The 26,477-nt window shown below is 45.2% G+C and overlaps 1 protein-coding gene across 6 annotated transcripts in view; it reads left to right on the top strand.

Moving 5' to 3' along the window:
- The window catches only part of CMIP (c-Maf inducing protein), a 158,302-nt gene that overhangs the window by 104,952 nt on the left and 26,873 nt on the right, over positions 1-26,477 (top strand). For all 6 annotated transcript variants that reach the window (XM_075838663.1, XM_075838664.1, XM_075838665.1 and 3 more), the window contains 4 exons: positions 496-599; positions 1,735-1,839; positions 9,986-10,339; positions 18,653-18,718. In XM_075838663.1, the coding sequence (XP_075694778.1) occupies positions 496-599; positions 1,735-1,839; positions 9,986-10,339; positions 18,653-18,718 (629 nt within the window). The remainder of the gene's footprint in view (positions 1-495; positions 600-1,734; positions 1,840-9,985; positions 10,340-18,652; positions 18,719-26,477) is intronic.

Here is a 26,477-nt window from a genome sequence, read left to right as displayed (position 1 = left end):
AGAAATTTTACACCAACGTGTGGGCGAGATTTGTTAAATCTCACCCACTTTGCTGCTACTGTATTCTGCTGCGTATTTCCTGACCGCAATTCCGGATGGAAAATATGCAGCAATTCTGTTACGTGTGGACGAGCCCTAACACAGAACATTTGGTTTAATGTGAAAAAACGAGTGAAGCCGTGATCCATCGCAACCAATCCGCTCCCTGTTGCTGCAGGCAACTGCTCCAAGTTTGTTTGCACTAGTTTTTCTATGTGAGGCCTAATGACATGTTGAGTAATGGTTTAGTAATCGTTGGCCTGGGATCTTCTGTACAGTTACACAGGTGGATGTATATGGATCATACTATGCATTGTGTCTCTTTCTTTTAATATAAGTATTTGGAGACAAGTTTTCTGGAGTTGGCCGGACACAGAAGAATGGAAGCTCTCTGAAGTTCTGGTGCCAGCAATCTTTCAAACAGACTTTTTTCTTCTTCTTCCTTATTTTGTCCAGGACTTTGGGAAGTGTCCTCGGTTACGGCTGTTCACTCAGGAGTACATTCTGGCGCTGAATGAGCTGAATGCAGGAATGGAGGTGGTGAAGAAATTTATACACAGGTCAGTGGCTGCTCAGCAGTATATTCTAATGTTTTTTCTTCATGACTGCACATACAATTTAAAGTAAAGTCCTGGTTTAAATAGCAATGCCCTAATACAAGTGTTTTCGGAGTTGTTCCCCTTTACAAGCAACAGTGATCTGACATATAAGCTGCACAGCGGCAGCGAATAAGGCAGCCTGTACTCTGGCAATGTACTGATGTCAATTCCAACAACCTGTATTTGTAGTGACCTGACAGAATATAGGCTGCTAAATTTGGAACTTATACTCTGCTAATTGCACCTGCTGAGCAAAGTTTACAGGCATGCAGTTTTTTTTTTTTGCAATGCTTACCAGTTTCTGTATTTCACGGGCCTCCGTTCCAGGCCGCCGCGGGGTGATCTGATCTTCATTCTGACTCCCTGTGTCCTACAGCATCTGCATCTGTGGGGACCAGAAGTCAGGCTCTCGATGTGAGTTTCATAGACTTGCTTTGAGAGACCGACATCTTTTCTACAGTAGACGCTGTAGGATTTGGGTTGTCAAAATACAGATCATGTGACCCCGCGGCTGGCCGTGAAATACAGCACCGGGTGAGTCACTACACGTGTCCACATTACACTACAATACATTTGACAATGAGGGGGGCTGAAAAAATACCCCCAAGTGCTTTTTTAAGGTGGCTCCAGAGATAGAGGAACTTCACTTTACAGTTGCAATGTCTCATGGTAGGAAACTCCTCATCATACCAAACTATGGTATGATTTGGTTTTATTTTTTTGTCAAATCCCTCACATACCTGGAAGTTCTGATCTTGCCTTTTTTTCTTTTTAGATTAGTGTCTATTAAATATAATCCATGGCATTAAGTCTTAGACAATGGCCTTGGGAGACTGTTTACATTGTGTGTTGGAATTCGGATGTGTTAACCACATAGATTTTGTCTCTAATCAGATCGACATCTTGAGAATTCATTGTCAGGACTATTTACACACACAGCTTGGGGACTGGGTCGCCATCATTTTGTTCATTTCATGTAGAGATTTTTGCCATGGTCTACCCAGCTTGACACCAAGTTCTTCTTGCATTATACAAATAATGGTACAAGGATTTGTATCGCTGTTGTGAACTCCAATTTCTGCTCTTTGTTATCCAGCATGCACGGACCCACTGCAACCTGTCCACACCCCAGAGTCCTACCAAACCTGGTCGCCGTATGCCTAGCTGCCATTTATTCTTGCTACGAAGAATTTATTAACAGGTCAGTATTTTTATTAAGGTTTAATATTAAAGGTGTTTTCTAAGACATTACATGTCTGTTCCGTGCTGGCCCGACAGCTTAGACCCTTAAGAACGGGCCAGTTTCCGTCCAGTCCAACAGCGGAGAAGTGGCTGGCCTATTCCCAGAATTGGTGGAAAGAGGTTCTTATGAAAGGTCAATACATGACCTGCCTAAGTAGAGTCGTGTGTTAGTGCACCTTCCCTTATCCCTACCAATCCCTTCACCCCCACCTTTAGGAAAAGACACGTGACACCGAGGTTGGATGTGAAATGGCCACAGCAGCCGTTTTATTAATTTCACAGTTTTAAAACCAAATTAAATCCGAAACATTCGGATAACTAATTAGGAATCCACCAGAGAATTCCTCCTAATAATTCACATGACCCAACATGGGTCAGAATCATAAATAACAATTTAACGTTAACATTAGACCGAGCAGGGGCAGTCCTTGAAGCCATTTTAGATATTCCTTTTTTACACACCTCGAGTTAGCCATCTGCAAACCACCAATTACCTCCAGCCGTAAACCAGCTCGGAGGCACCACTGACCTCTGCAGATGGCTCCAACCACCAGAAGTCCACTCCAAGGGGATAACACCCGATGAAGCCTTCAAGTGCTATACCGACCACTAGAAGTCCACTTCAAAGGGATAACACCCGATGAAGCCTTCGAGTGATATACCTTCCACCAGAAGACCACTTCAAAGGGATAACACCCGATGAAGTCTTCAACCATGTACCTTTTTTGGGGGACGCATACCCCCGATGCGACCCCCCCACCAATTTTGTACTGACTGGCCTCAAGGACTCCCCCCGCCAGCTGCCATGACACCAGGACCTACTCCGAATGAAAAGAAAAAAAAAAAAAAAAAACATGTTAAATAAGCACACAATAAAATTGCCACACTCATAAACAGAATTAATAAAGACCACAAGGGATAACACCAAATGGGAGGGAGGGTGGGAGCTTACTTGTGTGAGTGTTACTTCTCCCGCTGCTTCCGGCTCACTGCCGAAAAACAGCGGGAAGCTCCGTAACGGCCCCCTAACTCCTCCCTGTCCCTCCTCCACCTCTAACTTTCCCTACGAAGTTAACCCTTTCCCTCCTAGGGCTGTCATGGAGGCTTCCCTCCTAAGCCCTGCAGGCTGCGTCCAGCCTCGTCTTGACCTGCCTAAGTAGAGTCGTGTGTTAGTGCACCTTCCCTTATCCCTACCAATCCCTTCACCCCCACCTTTAGGAAAAGACACGTGACACCGAGGTTGGATGTGAAATGGCCACAGCAGCCGTTTTATTAATTTCACAGTTTTAAAACCAAATTAAATCCGAAACATTCGGATAACTAATTAGGAATCCACCAGAGAATTCCTCCTAATAATTCACATGACCCAACATGGGTCAGAATCATAAATAACAATTTAACGTTAACATTAGACCGAGCAGGGGCAGTCCTTGAAGCCATTTTAGATATTCCTTTTTTACACACCTCGAGTTAGCCATCTGCAAACCACCAATTACCTCCAGCCGTAAACCAGCTCGGAGGCACCACTGACCTCTGCAGATGGCTCCAACCACCAGAAGTCCACTCCAAGGGGATAACACCCGATGAAGCCTTCAAGTGCTATACCGACCACTAGAAGTCCACTTCAAAGGGATAACACCCGATGAAGCCTTCGAGTGATATACCTTCCACCAGAAGACCACTTCAAAGGGATAACACCCGATGAAGTCTTCAACCATGTACCTTTTTTGGGGGACGCATACCCCCGATGCGACCCCCCCACCAATTTTGTACTGACTGGCCTCAAGGACTCCCCCCGCCACAGCGAAACAGGCCTTGACCACCTTAAGCCTGTGAGTTCCGCCACACCACCACCGCCCTTTCAATTCCTTCTGCTATTGCCAAGCTCCACAGATCAATCCCAACCTCGGTCAAATGAACCCCATCGCTCCTCCAGTAGTTCCCCACTCCTGACTCCAAGTCCCTGTGCCGAACACAAATGCCCCCGTTTTTGGCTACAAATCGGGACACCGCGCGATTAACCTTAATGCGAGCCTTATTGACTCTTTCCACTGACCTAGCCAGCCGCCAATGTTTTCTTGGGACAATGTCCGACCACACAATTACCAACCTGGGATAAGAAACCCACAAACACAACATATCGTGTTTAATATCCCGCACCAACTCACGAAAAGGGCGGACACCCAAATCGTTCCCACCCACGTGCAAGACCAAGATCTCCGGGACCCTATCAAGCCGGGCATATGTCTGGAATTCCGCTAACACCCTACTCCACGACATACCTCTAAATCCCAGCCAATGCAAAACCGCATCCTGTCGCGGAATGCGCAACTGGCGACCGTCCGGGCGGACGTCCGCCCTCAAAGCCCCCCAATGCACGTAAGAGTGGCCCAGCAACCACACCAAACACGGAGGCGGATCTGAAACGGAAAAGCAAGTTAAATACCACCACACAAAACATTCTTATAAGTGCAAACGGCAAAACTCATAACAGATGGGGGCGGACATAAGACCTAAATCTGTTGGACTCCCAACGACCGATGCGCCGCACCCCCTCATCATCCAACCCCCAGCGCCCTGCTTCCGTTGCTGCGCCAATCCTGAAGGAATGAGATGAGTACGCGTCCGCCGCAACACCGACCGCCGCCAAGCATTTTTTGAATACAGCTCTAAATTGAAATCTAGACAAAAATAACCCGTCCTCGTGACATAGCAATGGCAACTCCGGAGACCCCACTTGTGGCTTAAAACCCTGCCTGCACGCCACCGGGCACATAGCCGAACCCGGGAGAGCGAACAACACTATCAGCTTCCCCTTTCCTAATTGGTCAGTCTTTGACCGACGCAACCATACCTCCAACCGATCTGTATATAGGCTCACGTCTCTCAGTCTCAACCCCCCAGCTTGCTTGGTACTCGGCGAAACCAACTCGCCGATTCTAAATGCCCCAAAGAACGCCAAAGAAAAAGCTAACCGAAACAACCTCATCTCGGCCGAAGAACGACAGACCGATGCTAATGATCCGCCCAAAGAGCTCAGCAGAGAAAACGACACAGGCCTTCTACGATCCGCCTCGACCCTACCTCGGCGCAAACCCTTCAAAGCCTGCCCCACTAAGAATTCCTTAGACACATCCCTAAAGCCCCGTAACTTGAAACCAAACGCCACCGCCGACATGAAACGGTTAACCTTTGCCAATGAAAACCCCGCCTCCCAGGCGTCCCCTAACCAGTACAAAAGTGCCACCAACCTGTCTCTATCCGTGTTGACATCACCCAACTCTCTTACCCACTCCTCCCACTGCCTCCAGCAAGCAGAATAAGCACTCCACGTTGAGCGCGCCAAAGACCTTTTCACCAATCGTTCTACGGGACCGAGACCAGATCCCAAAGATGTTCCGGGCAGACCAAACCGAGACGTTCCGCTCCCGGTGCCAATTGCCGAAACCGGTCCCACTGCGAGCGAGAAAGAGCATCAGCGATACAATTCCGTACCCCCGGCACGTGCACCGCCACCACCCACGCGTTCAATGACAAGCACACCAACACTAAATGTCGCAACAACTGAATTACCGGAGGAGAGGACGCCGTGATGTTGTTAATGGCCAGCACCACCCCCATGTTGTCGCAGTAAAAACGAACCTTCTTATCCCTGAGCCTGTCCCCCCAGATGGTCGCCGCAACCACGATGGGGAACAGCTCGAGCAGGGCCAGATTCCGCGTGAGTCCACTGGACACCCAGCTAGCCGGCCATTGACCCGCGCACCACGGACCCCCCCCATAAGCTCCAAAACCGCCCGCTCCAGCTGCATCCGTAAAAATATTCAAATCACTCGTATCCTGCGCTGGAGCCATCCATAGCGACCGACCGTTATACTGGCCCAAGAAGTCATCCCATACCTGCAAATCAGCCCGATGCTCCTCCTTGAGCCGTACGAAGTGATGTGCCGCACGCACTCCCGCCGTAGCCGCCGCCAACCGTCTACCGAACACCCTCCCCATTGGCATAATCCGGCAGGCGAAATTCAACTTCCCCAGCAACGACTGAATCTCCCGCAGCGTAATTTTTTTTAACTTGCAAGCCCGACGTACCTCCTGACTCAAAGCCCCCAACTTATCCATCGGAAGACGACACTCCATAGCCACCGAATCTATCTCAATTCCCAAAAAACAAATCGTCGTTACCGGGCCCTCAGTCTTTTCTGGCGCCAAAGGGATCCCAAAATCCCTCGCAACCTTCTGCAGTGCGTGAAGCAGATTACCGCAAACGGGCAAACCCCCCGGGCCGACGCACAAGAAATCGTCTAAGTAATGTATCAACGAATCGACCCCGGCTACACCCTTCGTCACCCACTCCACGAAGCTACTAAAAGCCTCGAAGTACGCGCAAGAAAGGGAACACCCCATCGGAAGGCACCGATCCACGTAAAAAGCCCCATTCCAAAAACAACCCAACAGCCGTTGGCTTTCTGGATGAACTGGCAACAACCTGAACGCCGCCTCGATGTCGGTTTTTGCGAGCAGCGCGCCTGGACCCGCAGCACGAACTAACCCCACCGCTTTATCGAATGAGGTATACACTACGGAGCACAACTCATGATCAATCCCGTCATTTACCGACAAACCCTTGGGAAACGATAAGTGCTGAATCAACCGGAATTTTTGGGGCTCGCGCTTTGGAACAATACCCAATGGGGACACGACTAAATCCTTTATTGGCGGATCAATAAAAGGCCCCGCCATGCGGCCTAACGAAACTTCTTTAAACAACTTTTTTGACACGACCTCAGCATGCAAGTAGGCCGATTTAAGGTTCCTCCGCGTAACCGGGACCTCATAAGGAGGCGGAGGAATAATAAAACCAACACTAAACCCTTCGTAAAGCAACTTCGCCGCAGCCCTATCCGGATACTCATTTAGATAGGGGGCCATCCTTTCCACCCTCACCGGTGACAACCCCTTGACCAGCCGAGGAGGACTGGTTCCCTGACCTCTTTTTTCGCATACATTTTGCCGCCCCATGGGATGCACCATTACACTCCGAACACACGTGCTTGAACTTGCACGTGGCCCCAAACTTACACTGGCCATCGTTGAATTGCCAGCAGAATCCCAACTTTGCCCCACCGCCCTGTCCGACCTGACTGGACTGGCCCCCTTGGCCAACGCTCCCGGGAAAGGGCTGCCTAACCGGAGCCGTGACCCTTAACCAGAGAGCAATATCCTTCTGGTCCCACTGAATCGCCGGCCGAACCGCTTTTCGCTGACGGAATTGCTCATCGTATCTGAGCCAAGCCTGCCCCCCGTACACCCGATGAGCCTCCCCAATGGCGTCAAAATAACAAAACAACGCCGAACAATTTTCCGGCGCCTTTTCTCCTATTACACTGGCTAAGATGGCGAACGCCTGCGACCAATTAACGAACGTCTGCGGGATAAGCCTATACCGCCGACGCTCCTCCTCGTCCTTCTTGCTCTCATCCCGCTTGCTCCTATCCAAATTGAATTTAGCAAGCGGCAGAAGAGAAAAAATCTCAACGTATTCGTCCTTCCAAATACGCTCACGCACCTCCTGCTTTAAGTGCGCCCCCAACGGACCTTCAAAGCAAACATACACCTCCCCGCGAGCACGATCATCAATACGCACCCGATCGCCGTCTTTTTGGGCCTCGGTCTGTACCGACACCGCGACCGCCTCCGTAGCCGCCATTACGGGACGCGCCTGTAACAGTCCCACTTCCCTGGGGCCTTCCCAAACTACCGCCGGGGACACCTCCGTAACTACTGGCGCCGCCGCCCTATCTAGACGCCCGACCAGCTCCCGCAAGCAACCCACCAAGTCCGCTAGACCCGCGCCGTCGCGCCCGCCCGCGCCACTACCGGCCACCGATGCGACGCTAGCAGCCCCCCTGCCGACACCCGACATAAAAATCGCTGGATACGACAAAGATGGAGTTATGCACTCACCGGGCTGCACAGGCGCTGTGTTCCCGTCAGCCGGACCATCCTGCCCTCGCCGGTACACGTCTATTTCACCGTCTTCCAGCTCCTCTCTCGCCGACGACTGGCCATCCCACCGACATCTCCGAACCGGGGATGATGACGCGCTGGCAGATGGGCCGGCAACCTGCCGCCCGACCGCTGGGATCCAAACTTCCGACCGGACCTGTTGCCTCGACGTCGCTGCAGGTCTAGGCGTCCGTCTCGACGATCCTGATGAAGCCTGCCCCCTGGCCGGAGCATCACCAGGCGGGGCGGCCGTAACCAGTCTTCCCGATCTTGCATCTGATGGGGGGGGGGTGACAGGGAGCCCGGCCTGCGACTCCCTGAGAACCGCCGGACCCCGTCGCGGCCTGGGATTCCTGCCAGGACGCAGGGCCTGGGAAGGGACGGTCCTCCCAGCTGCCTGGCCTGCAGCGTCCATATTAGGGCTCCCCCTGCGACGCCGTGTCCGCGGGACCACCTCAGGGCTGAGGCGTTCTGGAGGTCGGGACCGCCGGGAGCGACGGGCAGACCCGGCCTGAGTCGCCGTCACCCCCGGCGACGCTCTCTGCCTCCTCTGAGCAGGAGCGGGTGTTGTAGACTCCCCCCCCGCCGCCATATTACTGCCAGGAAGGGGGCCGGGGGAGGGGAGCCTGTCCCCCACTGCAACAGACCTCATATGCCGTGCCTGACGTGGCGAATCGGCGTCGGGGATCATTGTAAGTGCAGCCACGGTCTCCTCCAACCAACCGGGACCGTGGTGCACAGCAGCGGCACGCAGCCGCGCAAGAATCTCAGCCTCAGACATGCAGTACAGAGCGGGGCAACGGGAGCTTACTTGTGTGAGTGTTACTTCTCCCGCTGCTTCCGGCTCACTGCCGAAAAACAGCGGGAAGCTCCGTAACGGCCCCCTAACTCCTCCCTGTCCCTCCTCCACCTCTAACTTTCCCTACGAAGTTAACCCTTTCCCTCCTAGGGCTGTCATGGAGGCTTCCCTCCTAAGCCCTGCAGGCTGCGTCCAGCCTCGTCTATCTTATACTATTGTCATACTAGTGAGCGTCACTGTTCATACAACCAGGATGTATTGGAATAACTTCTCAAGACCCCCATGCACTTTCAGTGATCAGGCAAATTGTCTGTTTTTGTTGCCCCTAGCTGTAATGTTAAAGAGCCGGCTACATACGAACACTAGTCCAGCTTCTCCGGCCACATGACTTTTTATTGGATCATGGGCAGTATAAAGAGATTATTATTATTTTTGTGGTGTTTTACTCTGTCACCCGCCAGATCTTTTTGTATTAAACAAATATATATATATATGGATCCAAAAGTGCTGGTGACGTGTGAATAAGCACTACCAGCAATGTGCCAACCTCTCCACAACGGCTTTAAGATCCAGCATAGTCTCCCATTGGCAGTGTCATCCATGTCTGACATATTGCACTGCAGTGTGGCCATAAAATTATTCATTAAAAAAAAAACCTGAGAGACTCCCTAATGGATAATTTATTAAAGTCAAACTTTGGTTATTTCTGGAGTTTCCTATAAGTATGGAAACCATTTAGAAAAATAATGAACTAGCACTAACTTATAAATTCCAGGAACTGGATTATTAACAGTTTATTTTCATAGACATCAGATTGTTGGAGGATCCTGCCAAAAAACAAAGATCTAATGTCTATAGAAAACCGTACTCTGCATCAGTACTACACAAATAACTAGCCATACGTTTTAGGCATAGAGCTAAATGGCATCGGTTGTCATTTGATGGGATTAAATATGGTCACCGAGTGGCATCATGTGCCATAGACAGGGCATGGTGCCACACAGCAGACAAGATGTGTGTCGAAGACTTTTTCAGATACCCGGAGTACCTCAAAAATATCAAAGGTCGGAAAAGCCAAAAATGACTTTTCGGGGTCTTCACCTACTGCCACAGTAATGTAGTTGGTGAGCCACAGGTAATAGATGCAGCTATATAGGCCGAGCCTGAGAAGAGGATTCTGGGAAGACAAACCTAACTACACAAAATTATGAATTGGCTGTAAAATGAATACTGCAAACCACCATTATTGAAAGTGACCAAATAACATAACATTTTTTTATTTTTTTTTGTTTTGTAGCCGGGACAATTCTCCAAGTCTGAAAGAAATCCGGAATGGCTGCCAGCAACAGTGTGATCGTAAACCCAATATCCCCTTACGGCTTCTCCATACCAACCCGGACCTTGTTTCTCAAGAGGTGACGACAGCAGAATCCCGACACAAGGCAGTCATTGTCACTTCAAACGAGATCCACGTGGAGGTAGAGCGGAACAACACCGTTAACCAGAAGCTAAAGGCCAACACTGGCAATGACAGTGAGCCCAACTTGATTGACTGTCTGCTCATCAGCCCAGCTTGTAGCACCATGAGTATAGAACTGAGCCCACAAGCCGAACGAGTCCTGGGGTGCTACGTGGAAATCCTGAAAATGCTGTAAGTAGTCTGTATATGTTATTATTTACTGTATATCTATTTAACTAATATGACAGTATATAGCTCCCACAGTAGTAGTTACTTCATCTTATCTTGAAACAGTCCTGAATTACAACCTGTATTCTAGTTTATTCTCCTCTATTAATGTATTTACAACTCTGTGGGCTGCAGAGCTCAGGTCTTCCAGCTTTCCTTACTATTGTAATTGTATAAACTCCTAATGCATAGTAGTGACGGGCTAGGCAATGTCCCAATGAGACACCCTCCCTCTCCTAGTACAAAGGAAACTCCATAATAGATATTTATACAAAGAGAAAGCGCAGCACAAAGCCATATTATATATATCTATAAGCACATTTTTATTGATTACAAAAGTAAGACAAACATTTAAAAAGGTACAGAATGAATGGAGAGACTCTATAATGTTACATGATACAAGGAAATAGACTTCATGTGTTTATAGCAATAAGGTAATGCACTGTAGTCTTTATAATGAGTATATTTGAAATGGCTGGTATATTATCCCATCAGATTATGGACATAGTAGTCCTGGGAAGAGTTTAGGGAAAGCCTAGATATCAAGAGAAAGATGATGAAACTTTACCCATGTCAATGGTCATGGAAGCCTGAATGCCTTGTATAGAACCCCCAACGCGCGTTTCGCAATGTCTGCTTCCTCAGGGGGTGTATAGCTTTCCTTACTAGTTCAGGGTCTGTGCAAAGATTTCTCTGCTAAATAGCATTCTGGGAAGTGTCATTCTCACACCAGGCTATTGGAAAACCTTTGGCCCATTTACACTTAGACAATTATTAAAACAATCATTACATTTACAACAATTGTTATCGTAAATGCACGAACGATCAATTAGAAAAGTATCGTGGATAGAAATTGCTCGCTCATGCATAAAAATAATTGTTACATAGAAAAGCTTTGATAGTACAATTGAATGTGTTCGAAATAGGTCCTATTACATGTGATCGTTGTAATTCTGTAAACAGCTAGTTGGAATTAGCCGTTTTTACTACTTTTACTAGCTGGGCGTTCTGACGAGAAGTATCATCCACTTCTCTTCAGAACGCCCAGCTTCTGGCAGTGCAGACACAGCGTGTTCTCGAGAGATCACGCTGTGACGTCACTCACAGGTCCTGCATCGTGTCGGACGAGCGAGGACACATCGGCACCAGAGGCTACAGTTGATTCTGCAGCATCATCAGCGTTTGCAGGTAAGTAGCTACATCGACTTACCTGCAAACGCCGATGCTGCTGCAGAATCAACTGTAGCCTCTGGTGCCGATGTGTCCTCGCTCGTCTGACACGATGCAGGACCTGTGAGTGACGACACAGCGTGATCTCTCGAGAACACGCTGTGTCTGCACTGCCAGAAGCTGGGCGTTCTGAAGAGAAGTGGATGATACTTCTCGTCAGAACGCCCAGCTAGTAAAAGTAGTAAAAACGCCCCGATGTACGCACATAATACACGCCCACTTGGACTTTTACTTTTAAACACGCCCAGTTGTACTTTTGCAAGCCTCATTTGCATAAATACAAAAATGGTCATAACTTGGCCAAAAATGCTCGTTTTTTAAAAATAAAAACGTTACTGTAATCTACATTGCAGCGCCGGTCTGCTGCAATAGCAGATAGGGGTTGCAAAATCTGGTGACCGAGCCTCTTTAAGGCTGAAACATGTAAAACTTATTTTACTGTCCCATATTGCAGTGCAGAACATTGTACTATATTCTGTTAGGGGTGTGTCTGTCAACAAGCTTGTTGACTGTTTCACACAACAACCAGCAGAACGGTGAAGGCAACTTTGACTAATTTACTTTTACTCAGGATCAATACAGGATACATAATACGATTTATTGGCAAATTTACTGAACTTTTTATGTGGAGTTTATATAAATCACTTGTTTGCTTGCACTTCAGAACATAACTGCACTTTCACTTCTGACATGGATTTCATATTGTCACATTGTTAATCTTTTGCTGCATTGCCCATGTTATTTACCATCAGACTAACACAGACCACGTTGTGACTCACCCCCAGTTGTGAGTTTAAACCCAGAATCAGGTGAGGGACCCGATTTGTTGGACCAAGTTTAGAAACCAAGTTATATTGAAAAGAATATGTCGGCATGATGAGCGGATGCAGAGGGAGTGGTACTGAGCGCTCACACTCTCTGCACTGGTTTATCCAGTGTCACCAGTCATCTCTCACTATGAAGGAAGTATTGCTTTCATTACTGCACTGACGTCTTTCCTACATTTTATGGGAATGACAACACCCGGCCATTAATCCACTTGATACGCCTACAGTTTGACACAAAAAAAATTTAAAATTAAAAATACACAGGTTATATATAGTGATGGCAGATGCGGGGAAGGGGGAGGGGTGAATGTTCTCATCCATGGAAGAGACCGAAGTAAATAAACATTCCTATATCCCAGACACTGGAACTCTAATTATTTGTATCACCAATAATGGTGAAAGGTATTGGTTTACAGAAAGCGGTTTTCAGGCCAAGAACCTATTATAAATGGTTAAGATCAGGTGGGTAAGTATAGGGGGTGCTGAGGTTGCAGTTTCCCGGGCGACATGTTCCTCGAAAGGCCCTTTGACACCAGTGCCATGCAGGATGCACTGATAGTTGGGGGGCCCTGTCTGTTACGTCGCTGCTTCAGGGCCCAAGAGCTTCAAGTTAACCCTATGGTTGTAATCTCCTTTTATTACCCCCTATTATAGTTACACGTGATATTCTGATTGTAGCGGAAATCATGTAATTGTATTGTCTAGTTTAGCATGATCACTTTATTTAGCTGTTCCTTGCTTTTCTGAGTGAATTGTAATATGGTAGCCGTAGGGTACCAAACTGATTGGCAAATCTACCTAGTTTTGCAGGTGGCTTTGCCTTTCAGGAGTCTAAGAAAGTTGGCTGATAACTTCTATAGAGGCTATGTCTGTGGCCATTGGTTGTCACCCAGCTTGCCTGAGAATCCTCTGAATAGAATTTGAAACAACTTGGATGAGGACGTCTCGAGGACTTACAGAGGATTTCTCGAGTTCTGCTTTTATTGTGTTTCATAGGGAATCCAAATTTATTCTGCCTCGTTGTTGGGAAAATTTTGCGTTTCAGAGCATGGCCAGGAAATCTGTGTTACAAAAAGAGGTCTAGCAGACCGTGACCCTGCGTGATGATACCGGGGGTGTTAGAAAGTTTAGTCCTGCTTTGATTGGCAGAAGCAGATTGTGAATCCCCATCTCCCAAGTTAAAACTCCTATCAGGTGTTATGTCTGGGACTATTCCAGTTACAGCTTGGAAATAAATATAACACTTGATTTGGAATAAAAGTAACGCGTTTCCCCCCTCTCTCTTTTAAAACAATACTCTGCTTATATTAAAAGAGATACCATTCTGAAATTAGAAAAACGTCTGCTTTTTCTCCCTTAATCCCTATTCACCTGTACTGGAATGTAGCTGTCAAAGTAAGGGTACGGTCCCACATAGCGGCATTACAATTTTGACGGAATTACCCAGCAAAATAGAGTGGCCATAAGGCAGCAGGGTTTCAGCCGCATGTGCATGCCGCTACATCGGGCCATACCCTTAGACCTAAAGCACACGATTGTGGTTTTGCAGTTCATAAACCCACAGATCTATTGTCTATTTCTGGTCCATTTGTCGGCAAAAAACCTTCTGTAGTGCATCCATGTGTCATCCGTATTCACGTATGCCCCCCCCCCCCCCAAAAAAAAAGGAAGGCTGGAATTGGCCCCAACCCCCTGAGTAGGTCACATGATCTGCAAATACAGACCGTAAACTGACATGTCCTGAGTTTTTGCGGCCCCCGCACATATCCGTGTGCATGGGGCCACATAAATTAATGGGTCCGTGCGCTAAACGTATAAAATTTGTGGTTAGCACACAGACAAAAAACCACGATCGTGTGCATTAGGCCTTAGTGTGTAGTATAGCCTTCGCCAGCAAATCCTCATTAAGAAAATAGTTTATCCATTAGTTATCGCCGGATGAAGCTGCAGACTGATGTACACAGCGACCACTGCAGGGGAAATGTGATATTACATGGCGCCAATTCTGTCTGCCAGAGCTGGAGTCTCCCTTTGCATTGCCTGTCAATTCTGGCTAATAGATCCCCCTCTTTGACGTCCATATGCCATAATCAGCATTAGGACAGGGGTTTTTCTGCTGGACCAGTCAGGACTATGTTATAAACCCATCAAGGCAGCAAGGATATTTAGAACACATTTTATAGCATGTGGACTTATTCCTTCACCTGGAAATAAAATGAAAACTCACTGACTTATTCAACAAGATTATTTTACTGCATGAATTCAAAGAAGACAAGTCCACAAAACCGAATGAGGAACTTGACCTTTCGTGCTGAATATGTTAACTTTTTAAAGGGGCAGTACACCTAAATAACTACTATTATAAGAAGAGCTGCTAACATCGTTGGAGGTTCTCAGAACTAGAGATATGTGAGATAAAGTAGAGGCAGAAATTTTTCTGTACATTTCACATTATCTTTACTCTGGGAGGAGATTTCTCTTGTGCTCATTGTTGCCCCCTGCTGAGTAATGCACATGTATATAGTGTTTTATCTGGAATGTTAGGCTGGCCAGACGCTTTAGATCTTATCTGTTGGCCGAACGATCAGCTATTCCTCCCGACTCCCCCATACAAATGCATACCATACACTTGGCCGTGCCCGTGTAGCCACCAGCAGGAGTGTGGCTGTGATTGACAGCCACACTCCTGCATTCTGGTGCCCATTTAACCCCTTATGCACCACGGACAAAGGAAGGGGGCTCCCTTTTTCCTGTGCATGTTGGCCCCCAGCATTGAGATCGTTGTGGCTGGTGGTTAAATACTTAAATACTGATAGCCATAGGCCTAATAAAGGCCCCAGGGCTGTCCTGTATTAGTCCCTGTAAGGCTTAGTTCACATCTGCTTCGGGACTCCGTTCATGGGTTCCGTCTGAGCTTTCCGTCAGGGGAACCTATGAACGGAATCCAAACCGAAACAAAGGTAACCATAGGTTTGCGTTTGCATCACCATTAATTTCAATGGTGACGGATCCAGTGCAAATGGTTTCCGTTTGTTACCGTTGTGTAAGGGTTCCGTCGTTTTGACGGAATGAATAGCACAGTAGACTACGGTATTTATTCCTTAAAAACGACGAAACCCTTAAACAACGGTGACAAACGGAAACCATTTGCATCGGATCCGTCACCATTGAAATCAATGGTGATGCAACTGGAAATGTAGGGTTTCCATTTGTTTCAGTTTGGATTCCGTTCATGGGTTCCTCTGCCTGAAAGGTCAGACGGAACCCATGAACGCAGTCCTGACGCAGATGTGATCGAAGCCTTAGGGCATACCTTAGGCACAGGCCTTAATCTACTGTCATAAATCTTTGATAGTACATTATGGTTTAAAAAAATAATTAAAAATCCCTAATGAAATATACCATCTTAAAAAATTACGCCACAAGACGAAAAAAAAAAGTTATAGTAGTTATCAAAATTGTCTTGGTTCTTAAGGGGTTAAAAGGCTAGTATCAAATACTGTACTCATATATAGCGAATTAATGCCTATATAGCTATTTGTTCTTCCTTGCTGGTTTCTGATGATGATCTTTGGATTTGTATTTTAGACGGACTGTCACTTTAAGGCTTTCAGTGCTCCATCACTATATGTGCGCATTTCCCTTCAACACAATGTGGTTTCGGAGTAACCAATTCTAAAGAAAAGGTTCTGAAAGGAAATTGCACAAGTCTATGGGATTCTGATTGAAATCCTGACCCCATTTTCTTTGCTCATAAAAGATGACCGTTTTAAAAGGGTCACACTTCATGATGCGGGGGGTTTCGATAATAGGATATATAAGCAATTATAATGTCCCGGTCAGCAGACACAGGCTGTTTTACTGTAACCATATTTGTCATTGACTTTTAGCAGGTGATTAAAGGGTTATTCCCATCTAAGACCATTATTGGATATGTCATAAATATCTGATAGATACGGGTCCCAGCTCTCACCCTATTCCCGTCCTGCCTGGTTATGTGGCTAGCAGCAGCAGTAGAGGTGGGCATGCATGTTGGTTCCTATGGGCGTTACGGAAACAGCCTATTAAGCGTGCGCGTCTGTTTCGTGGCCCGTCCACCTCTCCATTGATTCTCCATGATGAGACGGGATGGGGTCGGGCGATCCGTATCTATGAGACATTTATGGCATATCCCGTGGATATGCCATAAATGGGAATATCCCTTATATTTGTCGGGAAGACGTTTTTACCATTAGAAAGGATTTCCACATAAAACAGATTGGCCACATATTAGTAAATCCGATGTAAGAGCAGTATCAAAAACTTGGCAATTAGATTTACTTACGGAGATATTGTCATTTTCTGATTTGTTCTTACGGCCATTTAATATGTCGGAACTAAGAAATTAGCGTTCTTCGAGATACAGCCATTTTTTTTTCAGATACTTCAGTGGTGCGTCTCCGCCACATGTGAACCCGGCCTCATTCTATTGAACAGAATACGGCTACAGTAAATCTATTCTTGGAGGGAACAGCTGCTTTACATTCTCTAATGCCCATCGTAAACACAAATCTCATGTGTTGGGCACAGTAGTAGTGGAAAGTTCTTTGGGTTACAGTATCAGGCGATTTTTTTTATCTGTGCGGCGGTCACCTGCTGTCATTTACAAGAATCTAAGACGCAGTTACGGTATCTCGCACTCTCTGGTGTCATTATTAGAGGCTCTGCTTTCATTGAGTCCTTGCATGAAAGTTTTAAAGTAAATAGCCAGGAGAGCATTTCCCAGCATTGCTGCTGTTGTCTTCTAAGGGCTTCACAGAACGCTTGATGGGAAACACGGTCATAGAGATATGTCAAAAGCTCTAACCCGTGGGGGTCGATCTGCTGTGAAGCCCACTTATCCCTACAACAATAGGGCTGCTGTGCTGGTCAATGGTGCCCGTCAGAGTGGCATCCCGTTTAGCCTCTATCGGGATAGATGAAGATGGGCCATTGCAATGCATTAAAGTTCTGAATTGAGCAAAGAAAGGACAACCGAAGCAAAAGCGAAGCAAAAAGGGGCATGTGGCTATAGCAAGGGCCACAGTCCCTTCATTATGGTTACTGGTGGGGGTCATCACAGCACACAGACCCCACACACATATGAAAACATTTGATCTGTCTTCATGACCAACAGGTTGATGTTAAAGTTCAAAGATTTACAAACACAACAGGTTAAAAACCAGAGGTCAAAATCTACAGTCATTACTAATACTCATAGGGACACTAGACTTTATGGGAAATCCTAGAATTTCCATATTGCCAGCCCCGGGCTGTTTGGTAGGAACATTTGACACATCATGTTGGTGTCTTAGATTAAGATATAACCTGTACCTACCAGTTTGTTTTTTTACTACACCTGAAGCACAAGTTCCTTATATCGAGATGACGCCAGATATGTGTTTCCATTGTTCTGGGTTCATATTTATTTATATTTCAGAAAACAGAGCTCAGGTCATCTTACTAGATAGGTTGAATCCTGCTGTTCCTAAAAGGTCTAGTCTTTCAAAAGGTTTTCCTCCCTCTTAAAAGCAGCATGAAGTAGTCACGGGCACGCCGATTCCAGACTTGCATCTTATGTATGAACATCATATTAATTGCATCGGGTTGTGATCGCTGTCAACCTGGAGTCCGGCAGTTCCCTTCACCTAACCGCTATTAGGCTGGGTTCTCACAGTGCAGATTTGCTGCAGATTTGCTGCAGATTTTGCACGCATTTTGTAAGCCAAAACCAGAATTTGATCCTGCTTAGGTTCCGTTCCTGGTTTGGCTTAAAAAATACATGCAAAATCTGACTATGGATGTGCATGGGGAGAAATCTGACAAACAACGCTGGATCGGGGGGGGGGGGGGGGTGTGAGTCCGCAGGTCATAAATATGCCGGACTCCAGGCTCACAGTTTTAACAATGATGGCATATCCCTAGGACCACGACAACGAGGGATTGTGTCTAGTATTCCCGTGATTACCAGACACAGCTCCTGGATGGAAGTGCCAATGGTGTCTTTTAAAACTATGAAGGGTCATTGATGATTCAAGTCAAGTAACACATTATAACACTGTCCAAATGCATCCATGGTGCTGTAATACAAAGTCTACTCCATTTTATTTGCTTTATTGGACTATATTACACACATGTAATTTATGTTGTTTCCCTACCGTTACTTGGTAAGACTCACAGAAAAATTATGTTTTCCTTGCAGATCAGATTATGATGATTGGCGGCCAGCCCTGGCAAGCTTGCTGCAACCCATCCCGTTTCCCAAGGAGTGAGTATAGTATTGTAACTGTCCATGATCTGCTTTATAAACGTTAAGGAATACAGAGACACCTATAATCATTGTTTAAGGGTCCTTTTACACAGTCCAAATTTGGCTTTAAAAACAATCGCCGATCAACGAGACAGCTCGTTGATCGGCGCTCGTTTGCTTCTTTCACAAGGAGCTATGATCAGTAATATATGGGGACGAGAGATCATTACTATGATTGCTCATCCCTATACATTACCATTATGTCGGCAGCGCATGTTTACACTAGAATATTTATTGCTGCATAAACGACACGTTCAGCCGATGAACGAGCGCTTACTCATTCATCGGCTGATCGTTGCCCAATTTACACAGGGCGGTGATCGTTTGCTCGATCATTGGCCTGTGTAAAAGGGCTCTATGTAGCATGTAGATGTTAATAGATTAGTTGTGTATACTAATGAACTCGATCACGTGGATTCTTGAGCATGTTTACATCCATTCAGAAGTTCCTGTCACCAGCGGGGCCTACAATCTGCACACACACAAAGGCCAACTTCATTGGAAAACTTTTGACCTATTTTTTTTTTTTGAGGGGTACCCAAAGGAGGCCCACACTAACTCCATGAAGATGATGCCCTGGTCAGATAAGAACCTAACACCCTAATTCAAGAACGTTACAGTGGGGATTAGTAAATAGGATCTTCTTATTTCAGGATCACTGCACTACCAGACAGTCTACGGACAAAAGTGCTGCTGTTTACGAACAAACCCTTTTTACGTATCTCATACACCCTCTTCGATGCACCAGATTTTCTTTCATTCGATGGCTCCTGGTATATTATTTATCACTCGTTCAGTAGATTTATGAATTTGTTGTACTTGGCAACGTAGGAACAAACTCATCAGTATAATACATTAAATAAAATAACATGCTGTTCTAAAATGAACGGTTAATAAAGGATTAAAAAATAAAATACTACTCTTCTAGCATGGGAACATTGAGGGTTCTGTTAGAAATCTCAGTAAAACCTTACAAGGGAATTGCATTTATTATGGATATTAACCGTAATTTAGCATATAAGGTGAAAGGTTAAATATAATATTTTCTTGTGGAAACTAAAGGTATGTTCAGACGCGGCAGATTCTTTTCAGAAATTTCTATTACTAGAAACTTTTTTAGCAGTGAGAGATGTAATCGCTGTCCATAGAAATGCATTCGGGTATGTCCACGCATAGCGTAAACACTGCGGATTTCCTGCAAAAGATTTAATCGCGGAAAATCCGCAGCATAATACAGTATCCGCAGAGAGGATGAGATTTGAACTTATCTTATCCACATGCTGCGTAAAAAATCTGCCGAAAAACTGTTTATAAATTGACCTGCGGTGTGTTTTAGTTTTTTTTTAAATCCGCTAGCATGTCAATTTGTGCTGTGGAATTGCTGCTCTTCTGTTGCGGATTTTCCCCAATTGAATATAATGGGGAGGTAAAACCCACAACAAAGCGCCACTCGGAAGAAAAACAAAACAAAACTTATACTTACCCCAGTTTCTGTAGTCTTGGCGACGTGTCGCTCTGTTATCCGTGCAGTCCGGCCTCCTGGGATGACATTTCATCCCATGTGATTACTGCAGCAGTCACATGGGAAGAAACGTCATCACAGCAGGCCGGACTGCACGGACAACAGAGGGACACGTCGCCAAGACTACAGAAACTGGGGTAAGTATAAGTTTTTGGGGTTTTTTAACCGCAGTTTTCCACGTCAGACATTCCCGCCCGAAATATTGCACTACAATTTGGTGCCGGTTTTAAGCTGTAATTCCGGGGTGAATACGCAGGGATCCAGCTATTTATCTCACCATAACAAAATCGGTGATATCGCTATCCATAGGAATACATTGAGCAGCTTGGAAATCTCTTCAAAATCCCTCCGGTCAGGCGAGCGTTTTTCTTTGTTTTGTTTTTTTAATTGCTACACACTGGGATTTCAGATCTACACACTTGTCAGAAGCGATTTCAGAAGAGAATTTCAAGTTTCTCAATGCATTCCTATGGATAGTGTTCACTACAAATAAAGTCTATTTCTAGCCCCAGCCTTACTATTCATGAACTATAGCAAAGAAGGAACCAATTGCAAGTATAAAATGAGCCTCGTCAGACATAATAATGTGTCATAAAAAGCAGAAGTAAAGCTGAAGCAGGGGGCGAAAGGAGAAGTGTTCTTTTATTTTCATTTTAGTAATGAGAGTCACATCATTTCAGAAATTGGGATAAGCCCGATCTGACCAGGTAACAATCTGCTATGTAATTGGTTCGTTGTTAGACTTTTCCAGGCTAATTATCTGTGCAGAACATAAAAAGGCAAAATAAGTTCAAAAGTGTTTATGTATAAAGAAAACTTATTTTTATCCTGGAAATGCAGTCCACACATTATAGGGATTATGACTGAAAGCCTGGCTTGTAATCGGTCACTTGTACCATGAACAAAGTATGACACCATGATGTGTCAGAGAATACAATTTTGTGACATAGCACATCATTTTTTCATACAATATACCCCTTGGTGACGCAAAATGATTGATTAAATATGATTTCATAATGCAAATTACATTTTACAATTTGGTGCCAAAATTTAATTTAGTTAAACTTAGGCTTAATCATACATTACATCTACATTAAATTCAATGGGGGCGCTATCAACATTAAGCTTTGAGATCTGTGCATTTAATGGCAATACTAGTACATGGACTTTAACCGATTAAAACCTTTGTAAAACATTACAGGGAAATGTCAAACTCAGAAGTAGACGTTAAGCGATCTGTCTCTAACAAGATAAATAGCTTATTGGCCACCTGCCAGTGGAATAACAAAAAGGCCTTTCCAAACTGGCAGACTCTTCTTCACTCGTGGGACATTGTGGCATTGTTATCCCTGATCTCAGACTCTGTTACTGGTGGTGGAATTATCATATATAGCTCACTGGGACTAGCTTTAAATGAGCACAACTTTTCAACTTGAATAAATCAATTCTACAAGCGAATATAAGAAATTTTGTAATATATCGTAATGGGGAAAATTCTCCCTCTTTCTCCACTTATTAGGCTCCTTTACTCCCCTCCCTAACTGTTCACTCACTTTGAATTTACTGCTAAATCTGTCTTCTTAAAACAAGACGGACTATCCGCTCACTGAGGGATCAGGTTACAGCTGTCCATAGAAGTCAATGGAGAGAGGAGGGGGAGGAGGAAGTAGTGAGAGAGAGGCAGAGAGACCAACAGAGACACCACTGCAGCTTCTAGTATGTGTTATGTCTCACCTCAGTGCTGTATTCACAGCAACACTGCTCATTTCTGCTGTATAATCTGCTCCATATTGCTAATGTTTCTGAGGGTGTGCTATAAAAAGATAAGGGGAGCAGGATGCTCCCTGATCTATTTGTGCAATGTATGACAGACATGATAGCAGTTCGGCTCCACCCAGTAGCTCAGAGAAAACTGAGAATTCGAGATGGAGCCTGCAGAGGGGAAACTGTTAAAAATGCAGAATACAAGTCATATAATGGGCAGAAATAGTGTTTATATGACATCTTTTTCTGAAAAGTCACCTGAAAGCTTAGATATAGTATAGTTAGTTCAAGGGTGTAAACCATGATCAATTACAGAGGATCTGTGAGTAATTCAGACCTCCTTAGAAAGAATAATTTCTATAGGGGGTACATGTATTGCAGTTACACCTGGGCCCTATTGCTTGATAGGGCCTGAACGTTACTCTGTCACATAAGATAGCAGTATATTTACAGCATGGCATGGAACGTCATAGAACGCCTGGTACAACATGTGCCCGAATAACATTATCTTAGTGTGTGCAGCCCCATTAAGCATTAGTTCGGGTGATTGAGTCAAAAGCATGCTCACAGTGTAGGCAAAGCATAGCCATAGGCATGCTTTCTTGTTTTGATCGAATTGAAGCTGTATATTTGCCTCTGAAACAACAGTAATCCTTGAGGAGCGGACTAATGAGCATTCGTGTTTGAAAAAAAAATCTGCTCCATGGAGAATAGCTATTAACAGATGTAATTGTGCCATTTACCAACCAACTATACCCGAGGGTCCTGGTTACTTTGCTCATGGATCAGTTTCGGCAAAGTGACTATAGGTATTAAAGTTAGAGGCTGCAAAAAACACAATGGCGTCATTTGCCAAATTCGTGTTTCAGCAATGCACGCGGGACCGCATTATTCCACTGTAAGTGATGCAACTTACTTTGCAATGTCGCCTATAATTGCTTTGTCATTCTCATTACTGGAGACGTGACCGAGGTTTAATTAAGTCACTTGGGTTCCCTGACAAAACAAAAGTAGTCACAGAGTAAAGTTTATGAGCACGTGGGCCGAGGCTGGCATCACAACGGAAGAAATAGAAACATTACCTGAAAAAGTTTCCACTCCCGTAAAGTGTTGTGTGTGTTTTTCTCGTTCTACATTTCATTAAAACAAGGATTGTGTCATGCAGGGCTCACGTCTATATGGCTTTTTAATTCAGACATACCATTAGGAAATACAGTGTTACTGGTACTACCAAAGCCTTAGCCATCGTTCTGCCGCGTACGCCGTAGTTAGAATAAAATCTGTGACAAATATGTCAAGGAAGAAGCGCACAACATTTACAGCACAGGTGCTTATCAGCTAGTTTTATATCCCAGAAACCGTGCTGCTGAGTATCTCAGGACTGTAATTAAAGAACGTCGGCAAGGAAACAAAGTCCCCAGCCGGACTCCCCACCACCACCTGTTGTAAACGCACAATACTAATGGAACAAACAAGCAGTTACCTAGGAATCCATGCTCCGATGCTGGCGAGCTGCGGCCATCTTGCTTTCTTTCTAGTTCTGAAATCACGGCCAGCAGTATGTGATTGACCTATTCAGATCTCCACAAGAGCATGATCATCAGTATGTGCCACCAACTGGCATTGCCAAGCAGTATCCAAAAATGTATGCCTACCAAAAGGGCAAATAGCCTTATAACATTTTTACAATGGAAAGGTTTTAAAATAATTTCATGCTTTTATTTTAATAAGTTGTTTTTTAATATGTTAACTTAAAATTGTTAGGCGCTGTTCACATCTACGTTGCAGCTTCAATTTATAGTAGAAGCTCTGAGTGCTGGATCTATCACACAACAGATACCACCTGCACCTGACAGAACCCATCGGGCATGCAGCATTATTCCTCCAAGAAAACTGATGTAATTTTCAGACAAAAGCTCTGAACAGAGCCTCCAATGCAAATGTGAACAGAGCCTTACCTGTGGCTTGTCTACTATTGCTGCGCTACTGTGGTCATTTCATTTACCACTTCCTAGACCCACTGACTTGGCCAGAGGTATAACTTGAAGCTACTGAGCCCCCACGCAAAATCTGTAACAACAGGGCCCCCCACTTGCCATGTGTCATTTATAATACTGGTGTCTTTTTATGTGGCAGAGGAACTATTGGGGCCCCTCAGACACCAGGGCCCAGATCGACTGCTACCTCTGACCCCCTATAGGTAGGCCCCAGGAAAAGGTTATGCCATGTTTTGAGGAAGCAAACAGATAGAATTCCACGGAGTATACGGATGTTGCTTGGCATTGGGATTGCTACTTAGCTTGATTTTATAAAGTACTGTATACTCCATCCCTTTCCCTGCTTTGTGTTCTTTAGCTGTATTTTATTCAATGTACTATTAACACAGCCTTGGTTCATAACCTAATAATAATAAAAACAAAAATGCTTAAAGACAATAAGAAAAAATAATAATAAATACATTTTAAAAAATATTAAATTTTTTAAAAAAAGGAAACAAAGAAATGTATGTATTTCGGGATACTATTCACTTTTGTAATATAATTTAATGAAAACATTTGCTTAGTTTTAGCCATGCAGCGCCTATGTATCCTCTGTATATAGAAGCTGCAGAACGCCGCTGTCGGCCAAATCAGTCAGGGAGCTGGTCTGACTTCTCGGCTGACAGAGGCTCCTGTGTGCCGCTGACACCTCGTCTAAGCCTGATACGGTTAAAATCAAAGTTGATCAACTTTGATTTATTAGTATTAGGCTTAGATGAGGTGTCAGAGGCACACAGGAGCCGCTGTCAGCCGAGCAGTCAGACCAGCTCGCTGACTGATTAGGCTGACAGCGGCGTTCTGCAGCTTCTATGTACAAGAGGATACATAGAAGCGGCAGTGCTGAAACGGAGCAGATTTTATTTTAAAGTATATGACAAAAGTGAATAGTGTCCCAAAATACATACATTTTATGTTGGGGTCCTGGCTTCGAATGTGACAATGGGCTGCATCTGCTTTGTATGTACTCTGTGTTTACGTGGGTTTTCTACGGGTACTATGGCTTCCACTCACATTAAAAAACAAACAAAAACCTACTGACAATTTAATTGGTCTGCTAGTAAAAGGTTGTTCCCATCTAAGAAATTGATGGCATTATCCAAGGGAAAAACACAAATGTCTTATAAATGCAGATCCCAGCTGCCCGGTTGTTCCAGTAACTCCCGTAGGAACCAATAGAGAGCTGCGCAACCCCCGTTCTGGTAATAGATGCGGGTGCCAGAGCTGGGTTCCACATCCATGGATATGTAATAAATGTTTTAAAATTATCACTAGTGTGTTTGTGTCTCTGGTGGGATTGTGATCCCTATCCGGGAAAGGGACTGATGTGATTACAATCTGTGTACAGTGCGATGGAATATGTTGGTTGTATAGAAGTAACAAGAAATAAAACAGCAAGAACTGACAATCAACTTTCTATTCCTTTAACCCAGGTTAATAATAAATTATTGTTCATAAAAAAAATCTATGTCTAACTGGTACAATAAACCTTTTAAGGCTATGTTCACATGGAGTATTTTGCAGGAGGAATATCTGCCTCAAAATTCAGTTTGGAAGTTTGAAGCAGATTTTCCTCTCCCTGCACGGCGATTTTCGCGCCGTTTTTCGCCCGCGGCCATTGAGCGCCGCAGGCATAAAACACCGCGAAATACGCTTTCTCTGCCTCCCATTGAAGTCAATGGGAGGTCAGAGGCGGAAACGCCCGAAGATAGGGCATGTCGCTTCTTTTTCCCGCGAGGCAGTTTTACTGCTCGCGGGAAAAAGACGCCGACGACTCCCATTGAAATCAATGGGAGGCGTTTTCGGGCCGTTTTTGCCGAGTTTTGCGACTTGGTTTCCGCGTCAAAAAACTCGGCAAAATACTCCGTGTGAACATAGCCTATACGGAGGACAATAATAATACTTCAGGGAGTTGTATCATAACAGACATTTATGGCAGACATTAAGGATGTGCCAGCTCGGAGACCCATACCTATGTCCCGAACGGGGGTCCCCTGACTCCATCCCGCCTAGTAAGGCAGCCTCTGGCCGATGCATCCAGGCAGAGCAGTAGTGCACAGCAGGATAGGTTTCCAAAAACAGCAGAGTTCGCTGAGCTACGCTGTCTCCATAATTCCTATAGAATTTAATGTTACGGCATCTGCGTAGCTAGGACCTGCAACTATTAGATATTCGTAGCATAGCCTGTGGATATATGCAATAAATATCTGTCATGACACTGCCTCTAAGGTTGTGTTCACATGTCCCACTCAAGTCGCAAATTGACCACAGCCTAAAGCCATTTTCACATGGCAGTATTTTGCATCAGTATTTTTGAGCCAGGAGCGGATCCTACACAGAGAAAAAGTATAAAGCAAAAATTTGTACCTCTTCCATGCTATGGACCCACTCCTGG

The sequence above is a fragment of the Rhinoderma darwinii genome, chromosome 9 (assembly GCF_050947455.1).
Source record: "Rhinoderma darwinii isolate aRhiDar2 chromosome 9, aRhiDar2.hap1, whole genome shotgun sequence".
In the NCBI taxonomy this organism is placed as follows: domain Eukaryota; kingdom Metazoa; phylum Chordata; class Amphibia; order Anura; family Rhinodermatidae; genus Rhinoderma; species Rhinoderma darwinii.
Note: the sequence above shows the minus strand (reverse complement) of the source record. Positions and strands in the feature narration are given on the sequence as shown.